The sequence below is a fragment of the Cervus canadensis genome, chromosome 19 (assembly GCF_019320065.1).
Source record: "Cervus canadensis isolate Bull #8, Minnesota chromosome 19, ASM1932006v1, whole genome shotgun sequence".
NCBI classification, from domain to species: Eukaryota; Metazoa; Chordata; class Mammalia; order Artiodactyla; family Cervidae; genus Cervus; species Cervus canadensis.
The window spans coordinates 50,646,464-50,669,606 of NC_057404.1; the positions used below are offsets into that span (position 1 = coordinate 50,646,464).

Here is a 23,143-nt window from a genome sequence, read left to right on the forward strand (position 1 = left end):
GTATATCCTTTAGGTATTTTTTAAATTTAACTTTAAAGTTTTGTTGACATTCAACTGTGCACCACTGGACCAGCATAAATAGAGTCAAGAAATGAATGTGAAAAATGATTTTGTATGTTATATTTAGCATAATGCAGACTTTTTGAGAATTGGAATTTTGCTTTCCATGTAGATCATCACAAATTGCAGAAGAGTCTGAAAACTGTACATACTCCTTTGGGACCCACATACTTTGGAGAATGGGTTGAATAAACAACTTCTCAAAAATTATATGCACATTAGAAGGGTTGGCTTTTGCCATTTTATAGATAACAATAAACTTAAGAGCAGTTTAACCAAAGGGACTAGTGACTCAAATTATTTCCAATAAGCAACATAATTATCATGCTGAAATTCCTGACACCCAGTAATTAGAAAGATTTAAAAAAAAAATAGAAATGCCAAGAGTGGCACAAACAGAGTTCTTAGCTCTGTTATTCCAAGAAATTAAAATATCGTCTTGGGACAAAAATGATACTAGAAAGTAATGAATTCAAATTCTTATGTTATTCTGGAGTGAATATTAATATTATATAACATACGTACTCAAAAAGGTAAAATTAAAAAATTGAGTTGCTCAGTTTTGATGCATTTTCTCTATACTGGTCTTTTATGGGAAATGACTTCCCATAAATGGGAAATGAGTTCCGGGTTACATTTTAAACAAGTAGAGTCAGGTTGTCACTGTATGTGGTTGCTGAGCTGTAAATAAGTGATACCCTTCTAAAAAATCCATCTGACTGACAATTACAGATGTACACTGGACTATTGTAAGCAGAAAACCCTTCTATATTTCCATGTGAGTTTTAGGAGGCCCATACTAAAATTAACAATGTAAGAACTGAAAAATATATGCAAGTTCTTTTAAAATAGTGGTCATATGTTAAGGTAAGCCATTGTAAAGCTTTCCTTGGAAGAGTGTATTTTCTTGTTCAGTCTTGAATAATTCAGTACTAGAGAAGCAATCAACGTTTTCGTGTACGCAGTATGTGGGGGTGCGGTCAGCGCCTCATTTGTGCTGTGTCACGAAGCTGCTTTTGACTGAGTGATGTCTGCTTCAGAACAGATGGTCTAAGGATGAATAATCAGACCAATGGGGATAGAAATTCAGTGCCTACCTCAAGGGGGCAATAGTAAATTAACACTGTAGGATGCCCAGCATAATAAAGAATTGATGAAAGACATTTTCACTTGGTTGGGTTTATTTTTTTCATATCACGACAGTTCTAAAGGCCTTCAAAGGAGACTAAAATGTAATTCAGGTTCATTTATCCTGATCCTTGAGTGGGATAAACGCTAATATATCTTTCCTCCCAAAGGCTCTGTAATATTTTAACACACAGATTAGTCAGGGAATGAGAAGAGTTTTGTATAGAGAATATTTCTTAAGGAAAGAATTAAATAAGCAGTTGTTACCAAATTATATCAAAAGCTCTGTCTTTTTTCTTCTGACTGGAGTGTTATTATGGTAGGTTATTATTCATTTATGAAACCTACTCTTATTATGGCCAGTGCTGGGCAAAGGGAAATTCCTTTGGGGATTTGTGTATACTGACAGAAAGCTTGATAATCTGTTCCAAGCTTTGGCCCATGTTCTTTTAAGTTTAAGATGCTGGCAGAACATTTTTACGGAGATGTCCAGTTCATTGGAAATTAGGAAAGATATTAGGCTTGGGATACAGATTGTTTTAAAAATAAGTTTTCAGTGTTTTACCCTCAATTAATACTAGTTGGAGATCCCAAAGCAATAGTAGAGAACTGCTTAGAATTCAGTCCTATACAGATGTGGTGTGTGCTATTAAATTTCTATTGTGGAACTCTAGGTTTTCGTTAGTTTTTTAATTGGAGGATAATTGCTTTACAGTGTTGTAGTGGTCTCAGCCATCCATCAACACAAATCAGTCATATTTATATCTATCCCCTCCCTCATAAGGGGCTTCCCTGGTGGCTCAGATGGTAAAGCGTCTGCCTGCAATGCAGGAGACCCGGGTTCGATCCCTGGGTCGGGAAGAGCCCCTGGAGAAGGAAATGGCATCCCACTCCAGTACTCTTGCCTGGAAAATTACATGGATGGAGGAGGCTAGTAGGCTACAGTCCATGGGGTAGCAAAGAGTCTGACACGACTGAGCCACTTCTGACTTCGGTTTTCTCTCTCCTAAGCCTCAGCCCGCCCCGGCCCCACCCCTCCCACCCCCCACTCAACGACCCCCCGCCCCCCATTCCACCCCTCTAGGTTGTCAGAGTGCTGGGTTGGGCAGCAGTTTCCCACTAGTTATTTACTTTATACATGATAGTGTATTTATGTCTATGCCACTTTCTCAATTGGTCCTACCTTCTCCTTCCTCCAGTGTTCCCACCAGACGGTTTTCTATGTTTGTCTCTATTTCTTCTCGGTAAATAGGTTCACCAGCACTATTTTTCCAGAAATCAGGAAGAGAAAAACAAATATCAAATATTAATGCATATATATGAAATCTGAGTATTCATTATTTTTGTTGTTGGCATGTGAAATGCAGATTTCCGTGTTACGTCGACTATTGAGAAAATTAGCGAATATTACGGAGAAACTAATATTCAGTAATATAAGATTTGTAGAATATTTTTGCTGGCCTTTGCATTGTTAGCATTCTGAACATAAATAAAGCAGAACTTTTCAAATACATCAGTTCAGACAGTAGTGTTAGGGGTGGTAAATGGCATGAAATGTGACAGGATCCCGCTACACCAAGAGGAACCTGTAATGGCTGAAAGTGGGATGTCACAATCTCCTGATCATATGCCATTTTTTTCCAAGTGGAATATGCTCTTTAGGAAGGAATATTAACTATAGATAAACAGTTTAAAGCAATTATTAAGGTGCTTAGCTGACTGACTATAGTACTACCTTTAATCTGTTTGTGTAATTGAAGCCTTCCCTGGTGGTTCAGATAGTAAAGAATCTGCCTGCAGTGCAGGAGACCTGGGTTTCCTCCCTGGGTTGGGAAGATCCCCTGGAGAAGGGAATGGCTACCTACTCCAGTATTCTGGCCTGGAGAATCCGCATGGACAGAGGAGCCTGAAGGGCTACAGTCCATGGGGTCCGCAAAGAGTCAGACATGACTGAGTGACTATCACTTTCACTTTCACAGAGGATCTTATCCCTTGAAACAATCTGAAGCATTCAGTTGCATTGTTCTAAAATTTAAATTTTTAAGACGAACCTCAAACTATTTAATCTAATGTCTGACTTATAGCTATGGCAAAATGTTTCCCTTTTTCTGATTTCCTTAGATTTGTAAGTATTGTGGTGGAGCCATTACTATCTTCCCATTTAAATTCAGAAAAAAAATTGACATGTTGTATTTTGTGACAGAATTTCTGAGTTCTGTAGGCGTTTTGTAGTCATAGGCAGAACATATAGCTAGAATATAAATAATCAAAACCTGTTGATTTTCCTGACTTAGGAAAAGTTGTTTTAATGTTCAGTAGAAAACTGAAACTTATAAACACTTAAGAAAGTTTCTACCTTTTCTTTGTAAAAGTTCCCATTTTAGTGAAGGTTTCAGTATGTCTTATTTGTAATTTTTATTAAATCAAACTCATGTCAGCAAAACAGAGTTACTTTTCAAGTCAGACTTCTACTGTCTGATGATATACTAACTGAGGAATTCATATTTCTTCTGTTTAATAATTAAAAATAAAGAAATAATTAAAAATGGATATATCTGTATATAAATCACAGGGAATCTGAAGTATAAAATAGTTATCAATCAAATGTACATTACAATGATTTTTTGATTTAAGCTTTTTGTGTTCTTGCCATATTTTTAATTTACTGAGGAAAGATATTGTTACATTATTAATATTTTGACTCAGTGTTCAAAAAAGTGATGCAGAAAATTTTTAAGGTATAAAATTATCTCTAACAACTTACTTCTATTTATCCTAGAAGACTTGGCAATCAAGATCTCTGAGCCATATCTGGTTTTCCTGGATTCATGTTAAATATTTTTGAAGACCAGAGGAGTGCTATTAGAATAGTATAATAAAAAAATGCTCTAGAATTTGACTTAGCAACCATATTTTGAGTTCAAGTCCATAGCCTTGCGTACTTAATAGTCTACATTGTTTCTTTCTTGACTGTGTGACACCTTGAAAGTAAAAGAGCAAGTCATTCAGTTGTGTCTGACTCAGCCACCCGATGGATGGTAGCCCGCCAGGCTCCTTTGTCCGTGTAGTTTTTCCAGGCAAGAATTCTGAACTCTGCCATTTCCTACTCCAGAGGATTTTCCCGACTCAGGGATCCATCTCTTGGTCTCCTTCATTTGCTGCTGGATTCCTTTCCTCTAGTGCCACCTGGGAAGCCCTGCATAATATGAATAATCTGCATTAGAAAAACTGCCTCCACAGTAAGAAAAAGATTTTGCTTTTGAATACTGATTTTTTCATCTATTTACTCTTCAGTGATTTTTGTCAACATTGTGTAAGTTAGGAACAACTAATTTTTCAGTGTCACCATCTTTTTAAAGTGAATGTTTCTTTTAATTATAGCATACATATGGAAATACATAGCTTTTATATAATGTTTCTCTTGATATTTCTCACGAAGTTTACATACCCATTTAACAACACCCAGAATAAGCAAGTAGAACTATCATATTACCAGCAACAAAAATCTCCTTTCTGCCACCTCCCAGAAATTGCTATTCTGTTTTCTAAGAGTATAGTTAGTTTTGTCAGTTTTTGGACTTTAATAAATGGAGTCATGAAGGTGTCCTTTCTTGGGTCTGACTTATTTTGCTTAGCATTATTTTTGTGACCCCTGTCAATGTTCCATGTGGGTGTGGTTCATTCATTTCTATTTCCCCTGTATATAATATTCTAGTTTAACTCTCTTTTGAAGAATTATATAAGGATTGATAAGGGATTCAGAAATCTTAAATAGTTTTGCAGAATAGGTGTGGAATTGGTATCCTATAGGCAGTTCTCATGGATAATAATCTCAGGGAGAACACTGATAATGAAAAAATGTATTTAGTGTGCTGCTGCTGCTGCTAAGTCACTTCAGTCATGTCCGACTCTGTGCGACCCCATAGACGGCAGCCACCAGGCTCCCCCGTCCCTGGGATTCTCCAGGCAAGAACACTGGAGTGGGTTGCCATTCTCCTTCAACGCATGAAAGTGAAAAGTGAAAGTGAAGTCGCTCAGTCGTGTCCAACTCTTAGCGACCCCATGGACTGCAGCCCGCCTGGTTCCCCCGTCCCTGGGATTTTCCAGGCAAGAGCACTGGAGTGGGGTGCCATTGCCTTCTCTGATTTAGTGTGCTAGTGCAAATCAAATGTCAAAATGTCATAAGAAGTTAAGAAAAAAATCTTTGTCTTTATTTAAAAGTAATTTCAAACGATCTTGCATACCAAATAGGTATTTGCTTGAAATATTCAGGTACAATTTATTTGTTTAATTGAAGTTAGATATTGTTTTGATACCAATTCTCAATTTTATGTGTTAATCATTGATTATCTTAAGTAACATTTTAAAAGTAAAAATGGAAACACCTATATCTGAACTAAAATTCTTAAAACATATGTCACAAGGAAGTAAAAACAACCTTTCGAGAGGTTATGTTAATTCTTTCTGAAGATCAGAGCTCCTTCAGCATTTCCCATTTAGTTGCAGTGTAAAGACCAGTTAAATGACACTAAAAATGTAGCTTAATCAGCATGTTTGAGCTGCAGTGTACAAACTTATGTTTTGTCACAGTTTTTGTTATTAGTGGCCAGCTGAATTGAAACTAAGTGGGCTTTTGCAGTGTAAAGTGTTTATACAGTTAGGACACTTTTAACAGTTAGCAGGATACTTTCCAATACTCTGGGCTTCTGGCAGCACCTTCTTCTTTAAAGAAGATGATATGTATGCATCTATGCTTTGATTTGCCATTGTTGTTTTGCCTTTATAATTTACAAGAAAAACTGCAGTTAAAAAAAGCTCAGCCAGTGTCTACTGTGCCCGTCATGGGGCTAAGCAGTTCAAACCATATTTCATTCTTACAGCAATTCTATCAAGTACATTTATTTTTTTGATAAGGAAATTGAGACCCACAAAGACTCAAGATCATCCAACTTGTGATTTGCTGGACATAGTTTTAACTTATCCAGCATTCCTAAGAAAAGACCTAAGGAATTGTAGAAATGTCCCTTATTTTATTATGTTCATATTAAGATTTTTCCCCTCAAGTGATTTTAATACATTTTGTTTATTTTGTATTACTGTAGAAATGTAGATCTCCGAGTTGGCAGGTAAATGACCCCGTTTTTTTTTTTTTTTAAAGGAATAGCTGTATCCTAAGAAAATAAGCAAATTCCCTAAGTTTCAGAAGGAACATGTGGTTTCTTATGGTTAATCGGTTGGCAAATATTTGTGGAGGCTGTAGGATAAGCCAGACTGAGGGTAGGTACCCAGTGTCACTTGCTAGGTTAGTTGAGGCTGGTGGCTGATTCACGCTAGAGGATGTGAGCTTCTCAAATATTAATACTATATTCCCCTCTTTGAAGTATGAAAACAGTTTGTAACCTCTAGTGTTTCTATTTTTATTAGACTATTCATTAATTTATTTTTTTAATTAAAAACACTTTTGGGGGCCTCACCATGTGGCTTGTAGGATTTTAGCACTCTGAGCAGGGATTAAGCATGGGCCCTTGGCCTGTGAGAGCTTGGAGTCCTAACCACTGGACTGCCACAGAATTCCCTATAGTGGTAATTTAAATGTAAAAATCAAACTACATAAAACTCCTTAAACTCTTAGACCATTACTAAAATGCAAGTTTTACAAATTAAGCGTGAACAGAACTACAAAACTAGTATTATTAAAAAAAAAATAGCACCAATGTGATAGAATGGACAGGACTGTGTAAAACTAAATCACAGATGTTGGTTTAATAGTAAAAAGATTTAACCTTGTATTTCTATAATGTATTTCTGAATTTGCCCTAAATAAAAATAATACAGAGCATACATTTTTAGAAGCATGTCATACAACCATTATTATTATTATTATTATTATTATTTTGCAACCATTATTAATACATTTAAAGTTTTGTTTCCTACTTCGGAATAAAAACATAAAGCTATCGGAGAACTTTGCCAATGCCAATATTGAAAGTGAAAGTGAAGTCACTCAGTCATGTCCAACTCTTTTGAATTTCCAGGGAAAGGTACTGGAGTGGGTTGCCATTTCCTTCTCCAGGGTATCTTCCCAATCCAGGGATCGGACCTGGGTCTCCCACATAGCAGGCGGAGGCTTTACCATCTGAGCCACCTGGGAAGCCAATATTAATGGCATGCTCTTTGATAATCATTTAAAACTCTCTTCATTTACTTGGTGATGGAATTAGTACTGTGGTAAAGATAGGTACCTAAGCCAATAACACTGCAATTAGGAACTGAAAAACATTTTACTCTGGATTTTCTGTTATACTTACTGCCAATAGTTATGACAAGTTGGATCAGACCGAGATAGCATCTGAGCCTGTTATTTGCAACTTTATTGTTTTGTTAGTTTTTTTGTTTTTTTTTTTTTTTTGGCCACTCTGTGCGACATGTGGGATCTTAGTTTCCTGAGCAAGGATCAAGCCTGCTCCCTCCACAGAGGAAGCTTGCAGTCTTAGCCACTGAACTGTCAAGGAAGTCCCTACTAATATGCAGGGTCTGTAGCTCAGTTAGTGAAGAATCTGCCTGTAATGCAGGAGACCCAGGTTCAATCCCTGAGTCAGGAAGATCCCCTGGAGAAGGAAATGGCAACCCACTCCAGTATTCTTGCCTGGAAAATCCTATGGGCAGAGGAGCCTAGTGGGCTACTGTCCATGGGGTCACAAGAGTCAGAGTCTGCTCCAAGGCAAAATATTTTGCATATTATGCCTCTGTCTGTATTCCATCTCTGCTTTACCTGTTATGCACTGAATTATAAACCCAAAGTCACATACCAAAGATAAATGGCTGTACTCCGTAGAAGGGTAGCCATCTAGATGACCAGGAACATGCTTATATTCTCCTTGTGAGGCTGTTATTGAACTGTAAACATAGACGTTTTGCAAAATCTTGGCGCAAACTCAAGGACCCCTGTGAGTGAGCCCCTGGATCTTTCGGGGAAGCACTCCTTCAGGCCGTAATGTGGCTCTGTGAATGCACATTCCTCCTTGCCTTTCATGTCCGCTCTGCTGGATGCTGAGAAAGTATTGTTTTTCTAACATTCAGATCAAAAAATGTACAGAACTGTGTCAAGAAGAATTGAAGAGGAAATTTTTCTTTCTCGGCTTGAGATGCCACACTCGGGTTGTAAAAGGGACAAGTTTTAATGACATCCATCTGTTGCAGATTAAAATAAGTGGAGCTCAGCATTTGAATGCCTTGTTCAGAGTCAGACTTTATATAGGCATAAGCACAGTTGGTTTTAGGATTGAGAGTTCTAGGGACAGACAACAACAAAGCATAAAAAGTTAGTCTGTATGTCAGACTTTGCTCTCAAAGGAATTGCTGTTGCCTTCTTTTTTCTTTATGTGTGAAATCTCCTGGTCAGGCCAAGAGACTACAGTCTGTTTTGAAAGCATGCCTCTCCCACTACTAATACCTAATTTTAATTTTAAAATTCTTACTTTTGTCATACTCAGAGGGAAACACAGCGTAGTAAAAATTGCTGCATCCCTCACCAGGAGTCCCGGAATCCTCTTTCATCTCTGTGTTGATTGAAGGTAACCAGACCGAAAGCTGTTTATCCTAAGCTCTTATGTCAAGAGCTTTAATCACAGATTGACCTCTTTGTAGTACAGGGCTTGCAAGTGTTTATCTGGAAGTAGGAGAAAAATATGTACTTCTGTACCAATCTATACCTTTAACCTTCAATAATGTCAGTATCTACATAGACATTTTGAAGTTTCATTTTAAGTTTGTTCTTGAAACTCATGCTCTGAAAGCATTTTATAGTAACACACTTACTTGCATTTGCAAAATCCATTTCTAATGCATTTTCTTACTTTGGGAAAACTAAATCCCTTAATAGGGTTCTAGAAGAATACAGCTTATAGCAAAATTTACTATGACTCCACTGCTGAAGAGATACTTGCCAGGATAGCTCACGTGTTTCCTTTCTATTGACTCTAGCCTGTCTAAAACACTGGGGACTTTTCTTTTTTGCTAGAATTCCAGGGATTGGCCTTAAGTCTTTTACTTGCCTTTACTTTTTAGGAGTTTGATTCAGAAAAGAGAAAATTAGTTATTAAAACTTGTTATTATGTAACAGGAAAAGCAATCCTCAATGTCATGCCCAACCCCTACGGAACGTTCTGAGAGTGTCTAATAGGTACCCCTCCATGACACCTGAAGTCCCTTCAGACCAACAACAGCACCTCCCCCGCCAAGCTTTCACAGGGTGTCTCTGGGTATTTCTTCATTTGTGCAGGGTCAGCTATACCCTCTGGCTCTACCTCTGTTCATGGCATTCTTTTTTTTACAGGAATGATAGCGAACCCTGATCTTAGTCTGTGAGTTTGATCATGTTAGGCATGTAGAGAGAGACAGTCAACTGGCTTTTTAATGCAGTATGTACTTTACTGTCTCTTTCCTTATTCCGAAGTGAATGTGTTTCTAAGTAGTTTGTCTCAAGCCAACTCTTCATTTCTCTAGTGCATAGATGACTGATAAATTTGAGGCTAGAGCTATCCGCCAAGAATTCTCTCTCTAGCTAAGGCACTCTATCTAGCAAGTGCCAAGATTTACAGAACAAATAGGTAGACCAAGGGCATACTGAGGTTATCACAAACCAACTAAACCTATAGCTGAGGTTAGGTATCTACAGTAACATCTGCTTTGATACCTTGCCCAGATGAGAGAGAACAGCAGATAAGACTAGCTTTGAAACTGAGAAATAAGAGTTAAATATAGGATCTTCCACTGAAAAATTCTGTGACCTTGAAAATTTTCTAAACCTCTTTCCTCACCTATTAAATGAGCATAATAATAATAGTTGCTTTCGCCTAATATTATTGTAATCACAATATAATGCATGTGACTTCTTAGCTCTGTGCCTGATCCACAGTAAACATTCATGTGCTCAGTCGTGTCTGACTCTTTGTGGCCCCATGGCCTGTAGCCCGCCAGAGTCCTCTGTCCGTGGAATTTTCCAGGCAAGAATACTGGAGGGGGTTGCCACTTCTCACTCCAGGGGATCTTCAGACCCAAGGATTGAACCCGTGTCTTGCCTGCATTAGCAGGTTGATTCTTTACCACCAGCGCCACCTGGGAAGTGCTTGACATTCATAAATGTTGCTTATAATTATGAAGCCTTGTGTACCGCCAGATGGAAGTACTTTCTAGGCATCATCTTTAATATAGTATGTAATATATGTGCGTACTAAGTCACTTCAGTCATGTCGGACTCTTTGTGACATTGTGGACTGTAGCCCGCCAGGCTCCTCTGTCCATGGGATTCTCCAGGCAAGAATACTGGAGTGGGTTGCCATGCCCTCCTCCAGGGAATCTTCCCGATCCAGGAGTCAAAACCACATCTCTAGGCAAATTCTTTGCCACTAGTACTACCTGGGAAGACCATGTAATATATAGCATGTGGATTTATTTTTAGAAACCTGGATATAGGAAATAATGTTGTCATACTTTCTGTGACTTAATGCTATTTAATTGTTGTTTTGTAATAACTGATGTTTCCTGTGGGATATTGACAGAGCATAATGCAAAGTATTATCATGTTTCACTTTTAAGTGCTGGGGCAAGAAACTTGAAGGAGGGAAATCTTCCTGGAATTTAGAATTTGCTGCAAATCACAAATACTTCCATAGAATAGGCATTTCAAAATGAGTCACCATTCGGCCCCTGCAGCATTGCAGATATGCCGGGGGCACCCTGCCATGAGCGTAGCTTTCAGGAAGGATGAAGCGTGAGGATCACAGCCGTGTGGGGAGGAGGAAGGCAGCATTATGTTAGTCACACCGGGATATGTTTCTGAAGGCTCTGAACGTGCAGTCCAGATGTGCAGATTTCAGTCATACCTTTCGACGCCTCATAAATTATCTATCAGATTTGTAAATATATATGGCATTGTCGTATTTGGCTTAAATGTGAGGCAATTTTGTCCTAGGGTGTTCAGTCTTCCCTTGTGTAAATCATTCTAACAGTCTGCAAGTAATTCCATATTTGAGACTCCCAGAGGAAACACTTCCATTTCTATGTGTGTACTTCATCACCAGTCATAATAAATAGGTCCGAGAGTATGCCAAGGGCCCTTGCCGAGTCCTTTCAAGAGGGAAGGAGGTGGGTTAAGAGCCATCCCACCTGCATCTCCCTTTCTAGTAGGTCCCTTTTCATAGGGATCTACTATTGTAGGTAGGTTGCTGTTTTCTCTTTTTATCTGTGTGCGTGGTAAGTTGCTTCAGTTGCGTCTGACTCTTTGCGACCCTATGGACCATAACCTGCCAGTCTCCTCTGTCCATGGGTATTCTCCAGACAAGAATACTGGGCTGGGTTGCCATGCACTCCTCCAGGGGATCTTCCTGATCCAGGGATTGAACCCACATCTCTTACATCTCCTGCATTGGCAGGCAGGTTCTTTACCATTAATGCCACTTGGGAAGCCCATTTCCTCTTTAGTCAGATGTTATACCACAAGAAGACCTATAAAGTGATGCCAGTATCTTGGAACCTAATGAAGTTATCATCATCCTTGTGTTAAGGTTTGAAAATAAGATTTTGTCAGCAAGTCAGAGAGGCAAGGTGTCTGTGGCTACATCTCTAAAATGTCCTTTGGACATTTTCTTTGGTGGGGGTGGGGGGATTCAGCTGATTTTCCCAGGATCAGGTTTTGCGAGGAATGGACTCTAAGATGAGGACTTAGAAAGTAGTTTCCACTCAGAGTGATCATCTTTACCAAGAGATTTGAATCTGGTATTATGTCAGCTGGTTTAAATTTAATCTTGTTTTTCCAAAATCACTAGGATCACAAAATCTGTATTGGCCCAGCCCACACCTGCCGGCTAGCACTATCTGCTTTCCTCAAAGCATCCTTGCAACTTTCTGTTTTTCCCCTATCATAAGGACAGATGACTGCCAAGTGACCCATAGTCAGTATTCTCCCTCAGATGCGTCTGAAAACCAGTCAAGGAAGAAAGAAGAAACCTTTCATTTCTTTTCAGTTTTTTATTCCTTTTTGGCTCCATACTAGGCTCAGAGTAAAGTCACTAGCTTCCTGAAGCTAAAATGAATGGGTAACAGTGGATGTGGGGGTAGTATAAGTTCATCTTCAAATGTAGCCAAAGATTTGGAATAAAGCAGTAAAAATTATTTTTATTTTAATGATTCTTTTATACTCTTTAATAGAGCAGAATGTATTCCCATTGACCTTAATGTCCTTAGCTCTCTAGAAATGTTGTGAGGTTGCTCACTTGTCCTGTTAATAACTGTTAAACTCAGGTTTGGATTGTTTTGCAGCCGAAGCTTTTCCAATATGCGGTGCAGACATTCCTGTTTCTTTGTCTGTGATGTGTGTTCACTTTATCAGTAATTCACTGAAGCTCTTTTCTCTTTTTCAGTCTGACAGCAATGCAAGCTTCCTCCGTGCCGCCAGAGCAGGCAACTTAGACAAAGTCGTGGAATATCTGAAGGGGGGCATAGACATCAACACTTGCAACCAGGTAAGCGCCCTGCAGCTGCCTCGGTATTATACGCTGAAGGCACACCTGTTACCTATAGGTACACTCCAAGACCCCAGAGAGTTTTTTTGTCTTTTGTTGAATTTACTAAAATAGCACCCGTCCAGAATTATGAAAGTTCATTTTTGCCTCCTTACCAACTTTTAAAGCCTCAGACATTTGTATCTAGAGCTAATAATACCAGCGAAGTAGATAGATCAAAAGTGATTGAACATCAGTTTTGCCTATGAAATGATCTGGGCTGCCCTTAGCTGAAATGCTGACCAAGAAAGATGTTTTCCTGCTCTTTTATTATCAACTAGTTATCCAGATGCTGGCTTCTGTTCTTGTCTGCTGTAAGCCTTTTATTCAGGGGGTAACTGATTATTACAACTTGGGATAGAGAAATAAAAGAATAAAATCAAAATTATGCACCCACTTACCCCTCCCCATCCTGCCATTACTTTTAAAGGATGGATTTGAGTGAGGAGAGTTTGATACTGTTGGCTTAAATGAGGAGTTTGGATTATTTATTTATCACATCCGTTTGCTAAGGACTTTCAGTTCAGTTGTGTCCGACTCTTTGCGACCCCATGAATCGCAGCATGCCAGGCCTCCCTGTCTATCACCAACTCCCGGAGTTCATCCAAACCCATGTCCATCGAGTCGGTGATACCATCCAACCATCTCACCCTCTGTCGTCCCCTTCTCCTCCTGCCCCCAATCCCTCCCAGCATCAGGGTCTTTTCCTATGAGTCAGCTCTTCGCATGAGATGGCCAAAGTATTGGAGTTTCAGCTTCAGCATCAGACCTTCCAATGAACACCCAGGACTGATCTCCTTTAGGATGGGCCGATTGGACCTCCTTGCAGTTCAAGGACTTTAGACAGTGTTATACATTTTGGATATTATTTGATCCCAGGGATGCTGAGATTTTTGTGTTTTCTTTAAGATTTTAATACCATGAATGAAAGTGTCTGGTGAACTCCAGTATTCACTATAATGTGCTAAATGTTACCGGGTCCTGGATAATTATAAGCTAGCAGGAGATAAATTTCATTGTCTAGTTCTAAATCATCTATAGAATGTCGTGCTATATACTGATATATATATCCTAATGTGTTCATTGAGCCCAGTTACATTCAATCTATAGTCCCCTGAAATTAGTAAATCTTTCAAATACAACTTCTCAAAAACTGAACATGGTGTCTTTTCATACTCAAACTTGCTCTCCTCCCAAATTCCTACCTGCTGATTTTCTTTTTGTTGTTCAGTTGCTAAGTCATGTCCGACTCTTTGTGACCCCATGAATTGCAGCATGCTAGGCTTCTCTGTCCATCACTCTCTCCCTGAGTTTGCTCAAACTCATGTCCATTGAGTCAGTGATGCCATCTCATCCTCTGTCTCCCTCTTCTCCTCCTGCCCTCAATCTTTCCCAGCATCAGGGTCTTTTCAAGTGAGTCACTCTTCACATCAGGTGGCCAAAGTATTGGAGCTTCAGCTTCAGCATCAGTCCTTTCAATGAATATTCAGGGCTGATTTCCTTTAGGATGGACTGGTTTGATCTCTTTGTTGTCCAAGAGACTCTCAAGAGTCTTCTCTAGCACTACATTTTAAAAGTGTCTCTTCTTTGGCGTTCAGCCTTCTTTATGAACTCTCACAAGCATACATGACTACTGGAAAAACCATAACTTTGACCATATGGACCTTTGTCGTCAAAGTGATGTCTCTGCTTTTTAATACACTAAGTTTGTCATAGCTATTCTTCCAAGGAGCATCTTTTAATTTTGTGGCTGCAGTCACTGTCCGCATTGATTTTGGAGCCCAAGAAAAAGAAATCTGACAGTGTTTCCACATTTTCCTGATCTATTTGCCATGAAGTGATCGGACTGGATGCCATGATCTTTGTTTTTTGAATGTTGAGTTTTAAGCCAGCTTATTCACTCTCCTCTTTCACCTTCATCAAGAGGTTCTTTAGTTCCTCTTCACTTTCTGTCATTAAAGTGGTATCATCTGCATATCTGAAGTTGTTGATATTTCTTCCGGAAATCTTGATTCCAGCTTGTGCTTCCTCCAGCCCAGCATTTTGCATGATGTACTCTGCAGATAATAAGTTAAATAAGGAGGGTGGTAATATACAGCCTTAACATACTCCTTTCCCAATTTTGAACCAGTCTGTTGTTCCATGTTTGGTTCTAACTGTTGCTTCCTGTCCTGCATACAGATTTCTCAGGAGGCAGGTAAGGTGGTCTGATACTCCCATTTCTTTAAGAATATCCCACAGTTTGTTGTGATCCACACAGTGAAAGGTTTTAGCCTTACTAATGCTTAGTTCAAACCGATTTCCACCATTGTCTTCTTCCCTACTCCATTCCAGCACTCCTTTCTTAGTTCGTTTTCCACATCCACAAATTTGCATTAACCCACAGTATGATTACTTACCATAGTTGCCATAAGAGCCTCCTTAATTAGGTTCTGTCTTCATCTCGTCACTCTGGTCAATCTCTATGCTATGTCTTGAGTCATCTTTCTAAAATAAAAATGTTTTTATGGTACTCCCCCACCCCCAAACTTTCTCCGGCTTCCAGTGCTTAGATCAGTGTGATTGTTGTATAAAAATTACCTGCAGACTTTTGCAAAGGGTGCAGGGTTTTCCTTGCTCCTCCCAAGACTTTCCACCACAGGAAGTATTGTCACCAACGGCAATATTTCTTGTCCTTTAGGGGAGTGTATCTCTTGGCATCAAAAGTATTGAGTGCTGTTAACTTTTAGGAATATCAATCTGCTATAACCCTGAGCATCCCTATATATCCCTTTGGGTGTGGCAAGAATGAAAGACACTGAATGCTGTTTATCTGGGGCGTTTCTCAGGGTAGTGTTTGCAGTGAGCAACCTTAAGGGATTAGGTAGCTCATTCCTTCAGAGAAAAAGTAGGCTTATTCATTCTTAGTTTAAAAGCTGTGAAGCCCTCAAGGTTAATTCTTCTTTAACATAACCCACGGTATGCACAGGTATCCATAGTCCTCTGTGTAACTTCCTTGGGATTGGGAGGGGGTATGGAACTGGTGGAGGCAACATGTTGACAGTCAGCTGATTCTTTGCTGTGAACTGTGAAGTCCATTGAGCTTCCCTAGTGTCTCAACAGTGAAGAATCCACCTGCAATGCAGGAGCCTCAGGGGATGCAGGTTCAATTCCTGGGTTGGGAAGACCCCCTGGAGTAGGACATGGCAACCTACTCCAGGATTCTTGCCTGGGAAATCCTATGGATAGAGGAGCCTGGCGGACTACGGTCCATGGGGTCCCAAAGAGTCAGACACGACTGACGCGACTTAGCACGCATGCATGAAGTCCATTGCCTCTCATCTAGGAGACTTGTGTCTTCTTCTAGCATCAAGAAACAGTAGCGGTTTAACATTTTAGCTTATAGGTAAGATAAAATAGCAGACCTTACATAGTTTTTGGCACTGACATACGGAATCAAGCCAAATGCCTTTATCCTAGTATATAAGATCTTCACATTTTATACCTCCTTTTCTTATCTATCTTATATTTCATTATGAGTTATTTTATTTGATACATTTCTAGTATTTTTTTGAACAAATAATTTGAGGTTTTCATATATTAGAAGAGAAAGAACATCCAAATTCTTATTGTTGTTGTTCAGTCTCCAAGTCATGTCTGACTCTGTGACCCCACGGGCCCCAGAGCATGCAAGGCTCTGCTGTCCTTTACCATCTCCTGGAGTTTGCTCCATTTCATGTGCATTGAGTTGGTGATGCTATTTAACAGTCTCATCTTCTGCTGCCCCCTTCTCCTTTTTCCTTCAATCTTTCTCGGCATCAGCGTCTTTTCCAATGAGTCAGCTCTTCACATCAGGTGACCAAAGTATTGGAGCTTCAGCTTCATCATCAGTCCTTCCAATGAATACTCAAGGTTGATTTCCCTTAGGATTGACTGGCTTGATCTTCTTGTAGCCTAAGAGATTCTCAAGAGTCTTCTCCAGCACAATTAAAAAGCATCAATTCTTTGGCACTCAGCCTCCTTTATGGTCCAATTCTCATATCCGAACATGACTATTGGAAAAGTATAGCTTTGACTATACGAAATTCCTATATAGTTGTATGAACTTTCTCTAAATTCCTGTATAGACATATGAACTTCTTCCAAAACTGCCTGTGAGAATGAATATAATTTGTTTGAATATTTTAACACGCTATTTTAGAGTTTTTTCAAGTACATTAAATACATTCTCCCAATTTTAATATCAATTCATTAACATTCTATATTTGTAATATGCTAGAAAAAAGGCAATGAAACTGTTTGAAGTATTAGTTCATTTAGATAAAATCATCATAAGTGATGCTGAAAGAGGAACCCAAGGAAAATGACATTAACCTCAGTCAAACCAAGTCCACTTTACTCTAAAATATAAGAAATATCTTAATTATATAAAAGATCTTAGGTTTTTTTTTTTAAAGAAAAACTCTCAGCAGTAAATACTCACTTCTTATCTGCTATATAGAGTTATAAACCTAACTTCTTGAGTTACCTAGAAAAGTTTTTAGTAACTTAACATATTTTTCTTGTAGCCCACTGTCCACTAACACATTACTATAGGAGGGAAGAATGTCTATTTTTGTGAGAAGGCAACAATGTCATAAAATCCCACAGAATTTAGAGCCCAGAGGCTCAAGTTTAAGTTCTGTCTCCACTTTCAACAAGTCATTTCAAGTTAGAAAGTGACATTTTTCTAATCTCTAGAATAAGAAAATAATAATACATTCAATTTCACACACTGAGTAACAATGTGAATTAAATATGAAATATGAAAGGGCTTTCTGAGGTGTGCATATTCTAACTGCAATGACTGTGTATAATCCACCAAGAACCAGTAAAATGAAATTGACCTCCTTGCAAAGTATGAGGTTGATTCTCCTCAGTCACCAGAATTTACCAGGTATTAAGTAAATATTGTTGTCTGGTGTTGGCTCTTTTTTATTACCATTCAGGAATGTATATTGAGTAGAGATTAGGCAGATGAAGTGACAAATGCTAACTAATTAGTTACTACATATCAGGCTTTGTGTTGGTGGCCTGATACTTCATTAGTCACCAGAGACAAATGTAAGGGAGAGACTCGCCTGAGTTTACAAATGCAGAAAGAGTCAATAAATGGTTAAGTGATGTCCCCAGGGTCACGGAGATCTGTTCTCTTTCAACTTTTAATCTTCCTGAGATGTTTGAGTCTGCCCTTCAAAATTTGCAGTGGTGCTTTCCTTTATTTTAAAGCTCAAATCTGATTTTTAATCTAATATTGCTGGTATAAAAAGGACTGTATTCATCCACAGATTAGCATAATATGTAGTTAAAAGAACTTTTAAGTCAAAGAGCACCACCACCAGGATTACTACTAAAACTCAAATAAACTATAGAACAGAAATAATTCCCAAACATACAGGAGGGCAAAAGAGGCAACTCTTTAGCCAAAGTATTGCTATTTCTAAATATATAAAATCTCAAAGCTAATATTGCATTTCTTGCTCATAAATCTGAGCTTCTGGGGAGCATTATGACATGTAACATAGAAACCAGGACTTTCTGTACCCTGTTGTATTTCTCAATGAAGAGCAATCTGGACTACACCAGCTTTCCAAAAATACCATGTGTGTTGGCATGCTAAGATTCCTTAAACTGAAATATGGATGAAAGTCCTTTTCTTTATAAAATTGGTCTCATAACTAACATGAAAATTTTGAAATTTAATTGAAAAATGCCATTTGGCTTCTACTTTCATTTGAAGGATATGGGGAAAATTAAAAATTTGGCATAAGACAGTATTCTTTAAAAAAAAAAAAAAGAACTGAGGTTTCATTTTTCTCTTTTCAAAGCAATCACAATTTTGTTACCTTTCATTTTTCTTATAAGATTAAGCTGGCAATGTATTTATTTTTTATCTCTTATACATTCAGAAAAAGAGAATAGATCTTAGCTTTTGAACCCCATTTTTGAAACTCATGTGTACTTAGTTTATATTTATTTAAGTAATTGTTTATAAGATAATATTGTAAACAAAGTTAACATCTAGATATTAAAAACAGCCTCTTATGACCTTTTCATAAGATTTTATAGCCAGTTTGTGGCTCAGATGGTAAAGAATCCATCTGTTATGCAGGAGACCTGTGTTCGATCCCTGGGTTGGGGAGATCCCCTGGAGGAGGGCATGGCAATCCAGTCCAGTATCCTTGCCTGGAGAATCCCCGTGGACAGAGGCGTCTGGCAGGCTACAGTCCCTGGGATCACAAAGAGTCGGACACAATTGGGCAACTGAGCATAGCGCATACATCAAAAAAAGCCTCTGAAGGTTGAGATACTTTCACCATGTGCAAAATTTATTGGTTCCACTGCAATGACTTCAGAATGAAGGATGTCACATATCATTTATTGGACACAATTCTCATTATTACCTTAAAGGTTAACAGTTCTTAAAGTGTTCTGATTTTTGGTCTTGACATTTTACACTGAAGTGATAAAGTGAAATATCAGTTACAGCCTATGTTTCATTTCTCAAACGCAGAGGGTAGTGTCGTTGTACCCAACAATGACTTTATCATATGCTCACATAGCTATGACTCAGACCACACAGCCTTTTTGGAAGCCACATTAAAAATGAGGGTGCTGAAACCCAAATTCTTTTTAGCCACCTCTCAGCTACCTGACCCTGGGCAGTCAGCTTCTCCAGGACTCAACTGTTTTCTCAACTATAAAAATGGTGTTCATAACAACACTGAAGTCATAGGGCTTTTGTGATATTAAATATGATGTTTGCAAAATGCTTAACAGAGCAAGCATTCTAAAAATACTAGAAAATTATAATCCTTTTTATGATAATGTAATATTTTTATATTGATTCTCAACCTGAGCTTTAGAAAAAGTAGTGCCGGTTCTCATAGGCAGAACATAAAAGGTATTATCATAGCCTGTGTCATCAAATAGGAAAGATCCCATTTAGTAGCAATTTGGTAACAGGTACTGTTTATATGGGTTATTTTAAACTAAAATCTATTTTGGAATGAAAATCATTTTTATGAATGTCATTTGGCTCCATCTGGTCAGAACTTCTTTTTAAAAATGCCAAAAACAATTGGTAGCCTGGGACTTAATAAAGATAAAAAGAAAAATGAATAGCTGAGAACTGAATTCATAAAATTAATGGAATATGAAATGAACTACACAGTTTTCTAACAAGTTAAATGAGGTACAAATATTTGTACAGATAATCTAGGTGTATATCCATGAGTTAATTGTGGCATCTCATTTAGAGGAAGCAAAAGGTGGTGTATTTTTCTGATTCAGGTTACGTACACTCTTTTGTTATTGAATTCTGCATCATTCTCTGATTTTCTTCAATACATTAATACTAATTCTTGCTTTATACTGAGTAGTGTTGACTCAAATTGGATTTGAATGATGTCTGCCAAATAATTTGAGCACTTAGAATTTTTAGTTTCAGAGTTAAGTCATTCAATGTAAAGAAATTCCACAGAGACTTTTCCTCAGCTACTTCTCCATAGCTCTAAAAAGCTTCGTTTCCATGTATAACCACACAGATTTACGAAATGTTTGAAATGTAGCTCTTCTTTCACTTTAAAACAGCTTTCCCTGGTGGCTCAGATGGCAGAGTCTACCTGTAATGCAGGAGACCTGAGTTCGATCTCTGGGTCGGGAAGATCCCCAGGAGAAGGAAATGGCAACCCGCTCCAGTATTCCTGCCTGGAGAATCCCATGGACAGAGGAGTCTGGTGGGCTACAGTCCATGGGGTAGCATAGCGTCAGAGAAGACTGAGCGACTAACACTTTCACACTTTTCATTTAAAAACTCCCAAGGGTAGCTTCACGCAGATTGTTCCTGTGACTGTCTTCTTAAGTACTTTGCTAAGTGATTTAGACCGAACAGAACAATTTATATTCTAAGATTATTCTTCAGTGCTTGCCTTCTGACTTAAAAGATGTTGATTTTTAAACATACAACCAGGCAGTCTGCTCATTCCTCCCTAGGTCATCTCAGATTTTACCCTCATAGCAGTCTTTCTGCCAGCCTGAATGCAAGCTTACCATTTGTTTATCTGTTTATTCAAGCACATATTGTATGTTTACTATGTGGCAGGCAGAATTCTAGGTGCCGTGAAGGAAGAAGCAAAACCCTGCCCTCATGTAGCTTACAGTCTGCCTGAGAGGAGAGAGATGGTCACCAAGGGAAAAAGTAAACTGTGTGGGAAGAGAGATGGCAGTGAATGACAGGGAGAAAAATACCGTCAGGAGGAAGAAAGGGAGGGGGATGGAGAGCAGCGTGTCTTTGAAGGCAGGATGGTCAGAAGACCGGAAAGAGGTGAACAAGGAAACTCGGCTTTGTTTGGAGGGAGTACATTTTATTTTATTTTTTACCTTTTTTGGAGTATAGTTGCTTTACAATGTTGTATAGTTTCTGCTATACAACAAAGTGAACCTGCTATATATATCCCCATGTCCCCTCTTTTGGGGGGGTTCGCTTCCCCTTTAGGTCACCACAGAGCTCAGAGCAGAGTTCCCTGATCCCTGCGGTAGGTTCTCGTTAGTTACCTGCTTTATCCGTGCTATCCACAGTGTATATACGTCAATCCCAGGGAGTACGTTTTAAAAGAAGCCTTAGCAGAGAGAAAACCCCAGGGAAGGAGTGCGCCTGGCATGTTTGAGGCCAGTGTAGCTGAAGTGGCATGAGGGAGGGGAAGAGAGGGTCAGGGGAGAGCCCGGGGCAGCACCAAGGAGCAGAAAGGCTATTTCAGGAACTTTGGCTTCAATTTGAGAGAAGACACTTGATTAGAAGTAATAGCAAAGAAGGAGCATAAGCTGACTTTATGTTGAAAAGTAGCCCTTCAACTGAAAAAGAGCAAGGGCAGAAGGAGGAAATGCTTTGGGATACTTTATGAAGAAGGACTGTTACTCGTGACACAGGAGTGTTACACTTCTGTCATACCTCAGGTGAGAGATGGTGTTCTGTTCTAAGGCCTCAGGCAGCAGAGATGTGAGAAGTGGTCGGAGTCTGGATACATTTTTAAGACAGAGCTGATAAATGCTGTTGGTGGATTTAATGTAGCCTGAGAGCCAAAGAGAGATGTCGGGGATGAAGACTGGGGCTGCAAGGAGACTAACGAGGGTTGAAGATTCGTTCCTGGAGCGGAGAGAGAAGTTGTGAAGTAATCATCTCGGAGAGTGGAAGAGCGTGATGAAGGGTAACCGAATGGTTGTGTGTGTCTGTGCTCAGGGGCTCAGTCGTGTCTGACTCTTTGTGACTCCATGGACTGTAGCCTGCCAGGTTCCTCCATCCATGGAATTTTCCGCTCAAGAATGCTGGAGTGGGTTGCCATTTCCTTCTCCAGGGATCTTCTCAACCCAGGGATCAAACCCGAGTCGCCCGTGTCTCCTGCATTGGCAGGTGGATTCTTTACCACTGCGCCGCCTGGGAAGTGAATGGTTGCCAAGCAGCGAAGTAGAATGAGTGGAAACAAGAGAAGCTGGGGGTGAAGGTTGGGGTCACAAGAATAGTGAGGGTTAGAAGTTTCATTAACTGAGATGGGAAGGACTGTGATTTGAGCAGGTTTAAGGAAATAATCATAAGTTCAGCTGTGAATATAAGTTCAGTTCATCTATTTGATATCCAAAATGTTGAGCATGTAGTTGGGCGTATGAGTCTTGGGTTCAGAGGAGAGCTTTTTACCAGCGATACATATTTTGGAGCATTCAGTGTTACAGATGGTTATGTAAAGCCATGAAACTGGACCATGTCACCAAAACAATATGTGAAAATTATATGAGAAAACTGAAGAAGTCCAAAGACTGAGCCTTAGGACACTCCAACTCTTAGAGGTCAGGAAGATGAGGTGGAGCTGGGAAGGAGAATGGGGGAAAGTGCCCTGGAAAGTGGGAGAAAACCTGGAGTGTGGTGTCCAGGAAACCAAGTAAAAGGTTTATTTTCAGGTGGAGAAAAAAAAATGCTCTGTAAAACACTGTTCAAATAAGCTGAAGAAGGGAACAAGAGCCTTAGTAAAGTGATGATAGCTAATGACTTGATTAAAGCTGTCTTGGTTGCCTGGTGGGGTGAAAGCCTGACTGGAGTTGATTCAGTCAGTAATGGGAAGGCCGGATACTATGGGGCTCGGACTCTAAAGGGAAGGAGAAAACGGAGGAGGGAGCTGGAAGAGGAGGTAGAGTCAAGAGAGGCGTTTGAAAAAAATATGAGGTAAGTTATAGCATTTTTGTCTCCTTAATGGAAAAAATAAGCAGAGGAGGGAAAAGTCAATGAGGCATGAGAGAGAAGGGATAAATGCTGGATGCTGTCCTAAGGTGGGTGAAAAGGGATGGGGCCTGGTATACACATGGGGAGTTGGCCTTTGCTAAGAACA

The 23,143-nt window shown here is 39.2% G+C and overlaps 1 protein-coding gene across 50 annotated transcripts in view; it reads left to right on the forward strand.

Annotated features, from left to right (window-relative positions):
- ANK2 (ankyrin 2) overlaps positions 1-23,143 on the forward strand; it is a 696,383-nt gene that overhangs the window by 474,349 nt on the left and 198,891 nt on the right. For all 50 annotated transcript variants that reach the window (XM_043438144.1, XM_043438160.1, XM_043438135.1 and 47 more), the window contains one exon: positions 12,609-12,710. In XM_043438144.1, the coding sequence (XP_043294079.1) occupies positions 12,609-12,710 (102 nt within the window). The remainder of the gene's footprint in view (positions 1-12,608; positions 12,711-23,143) is intronic.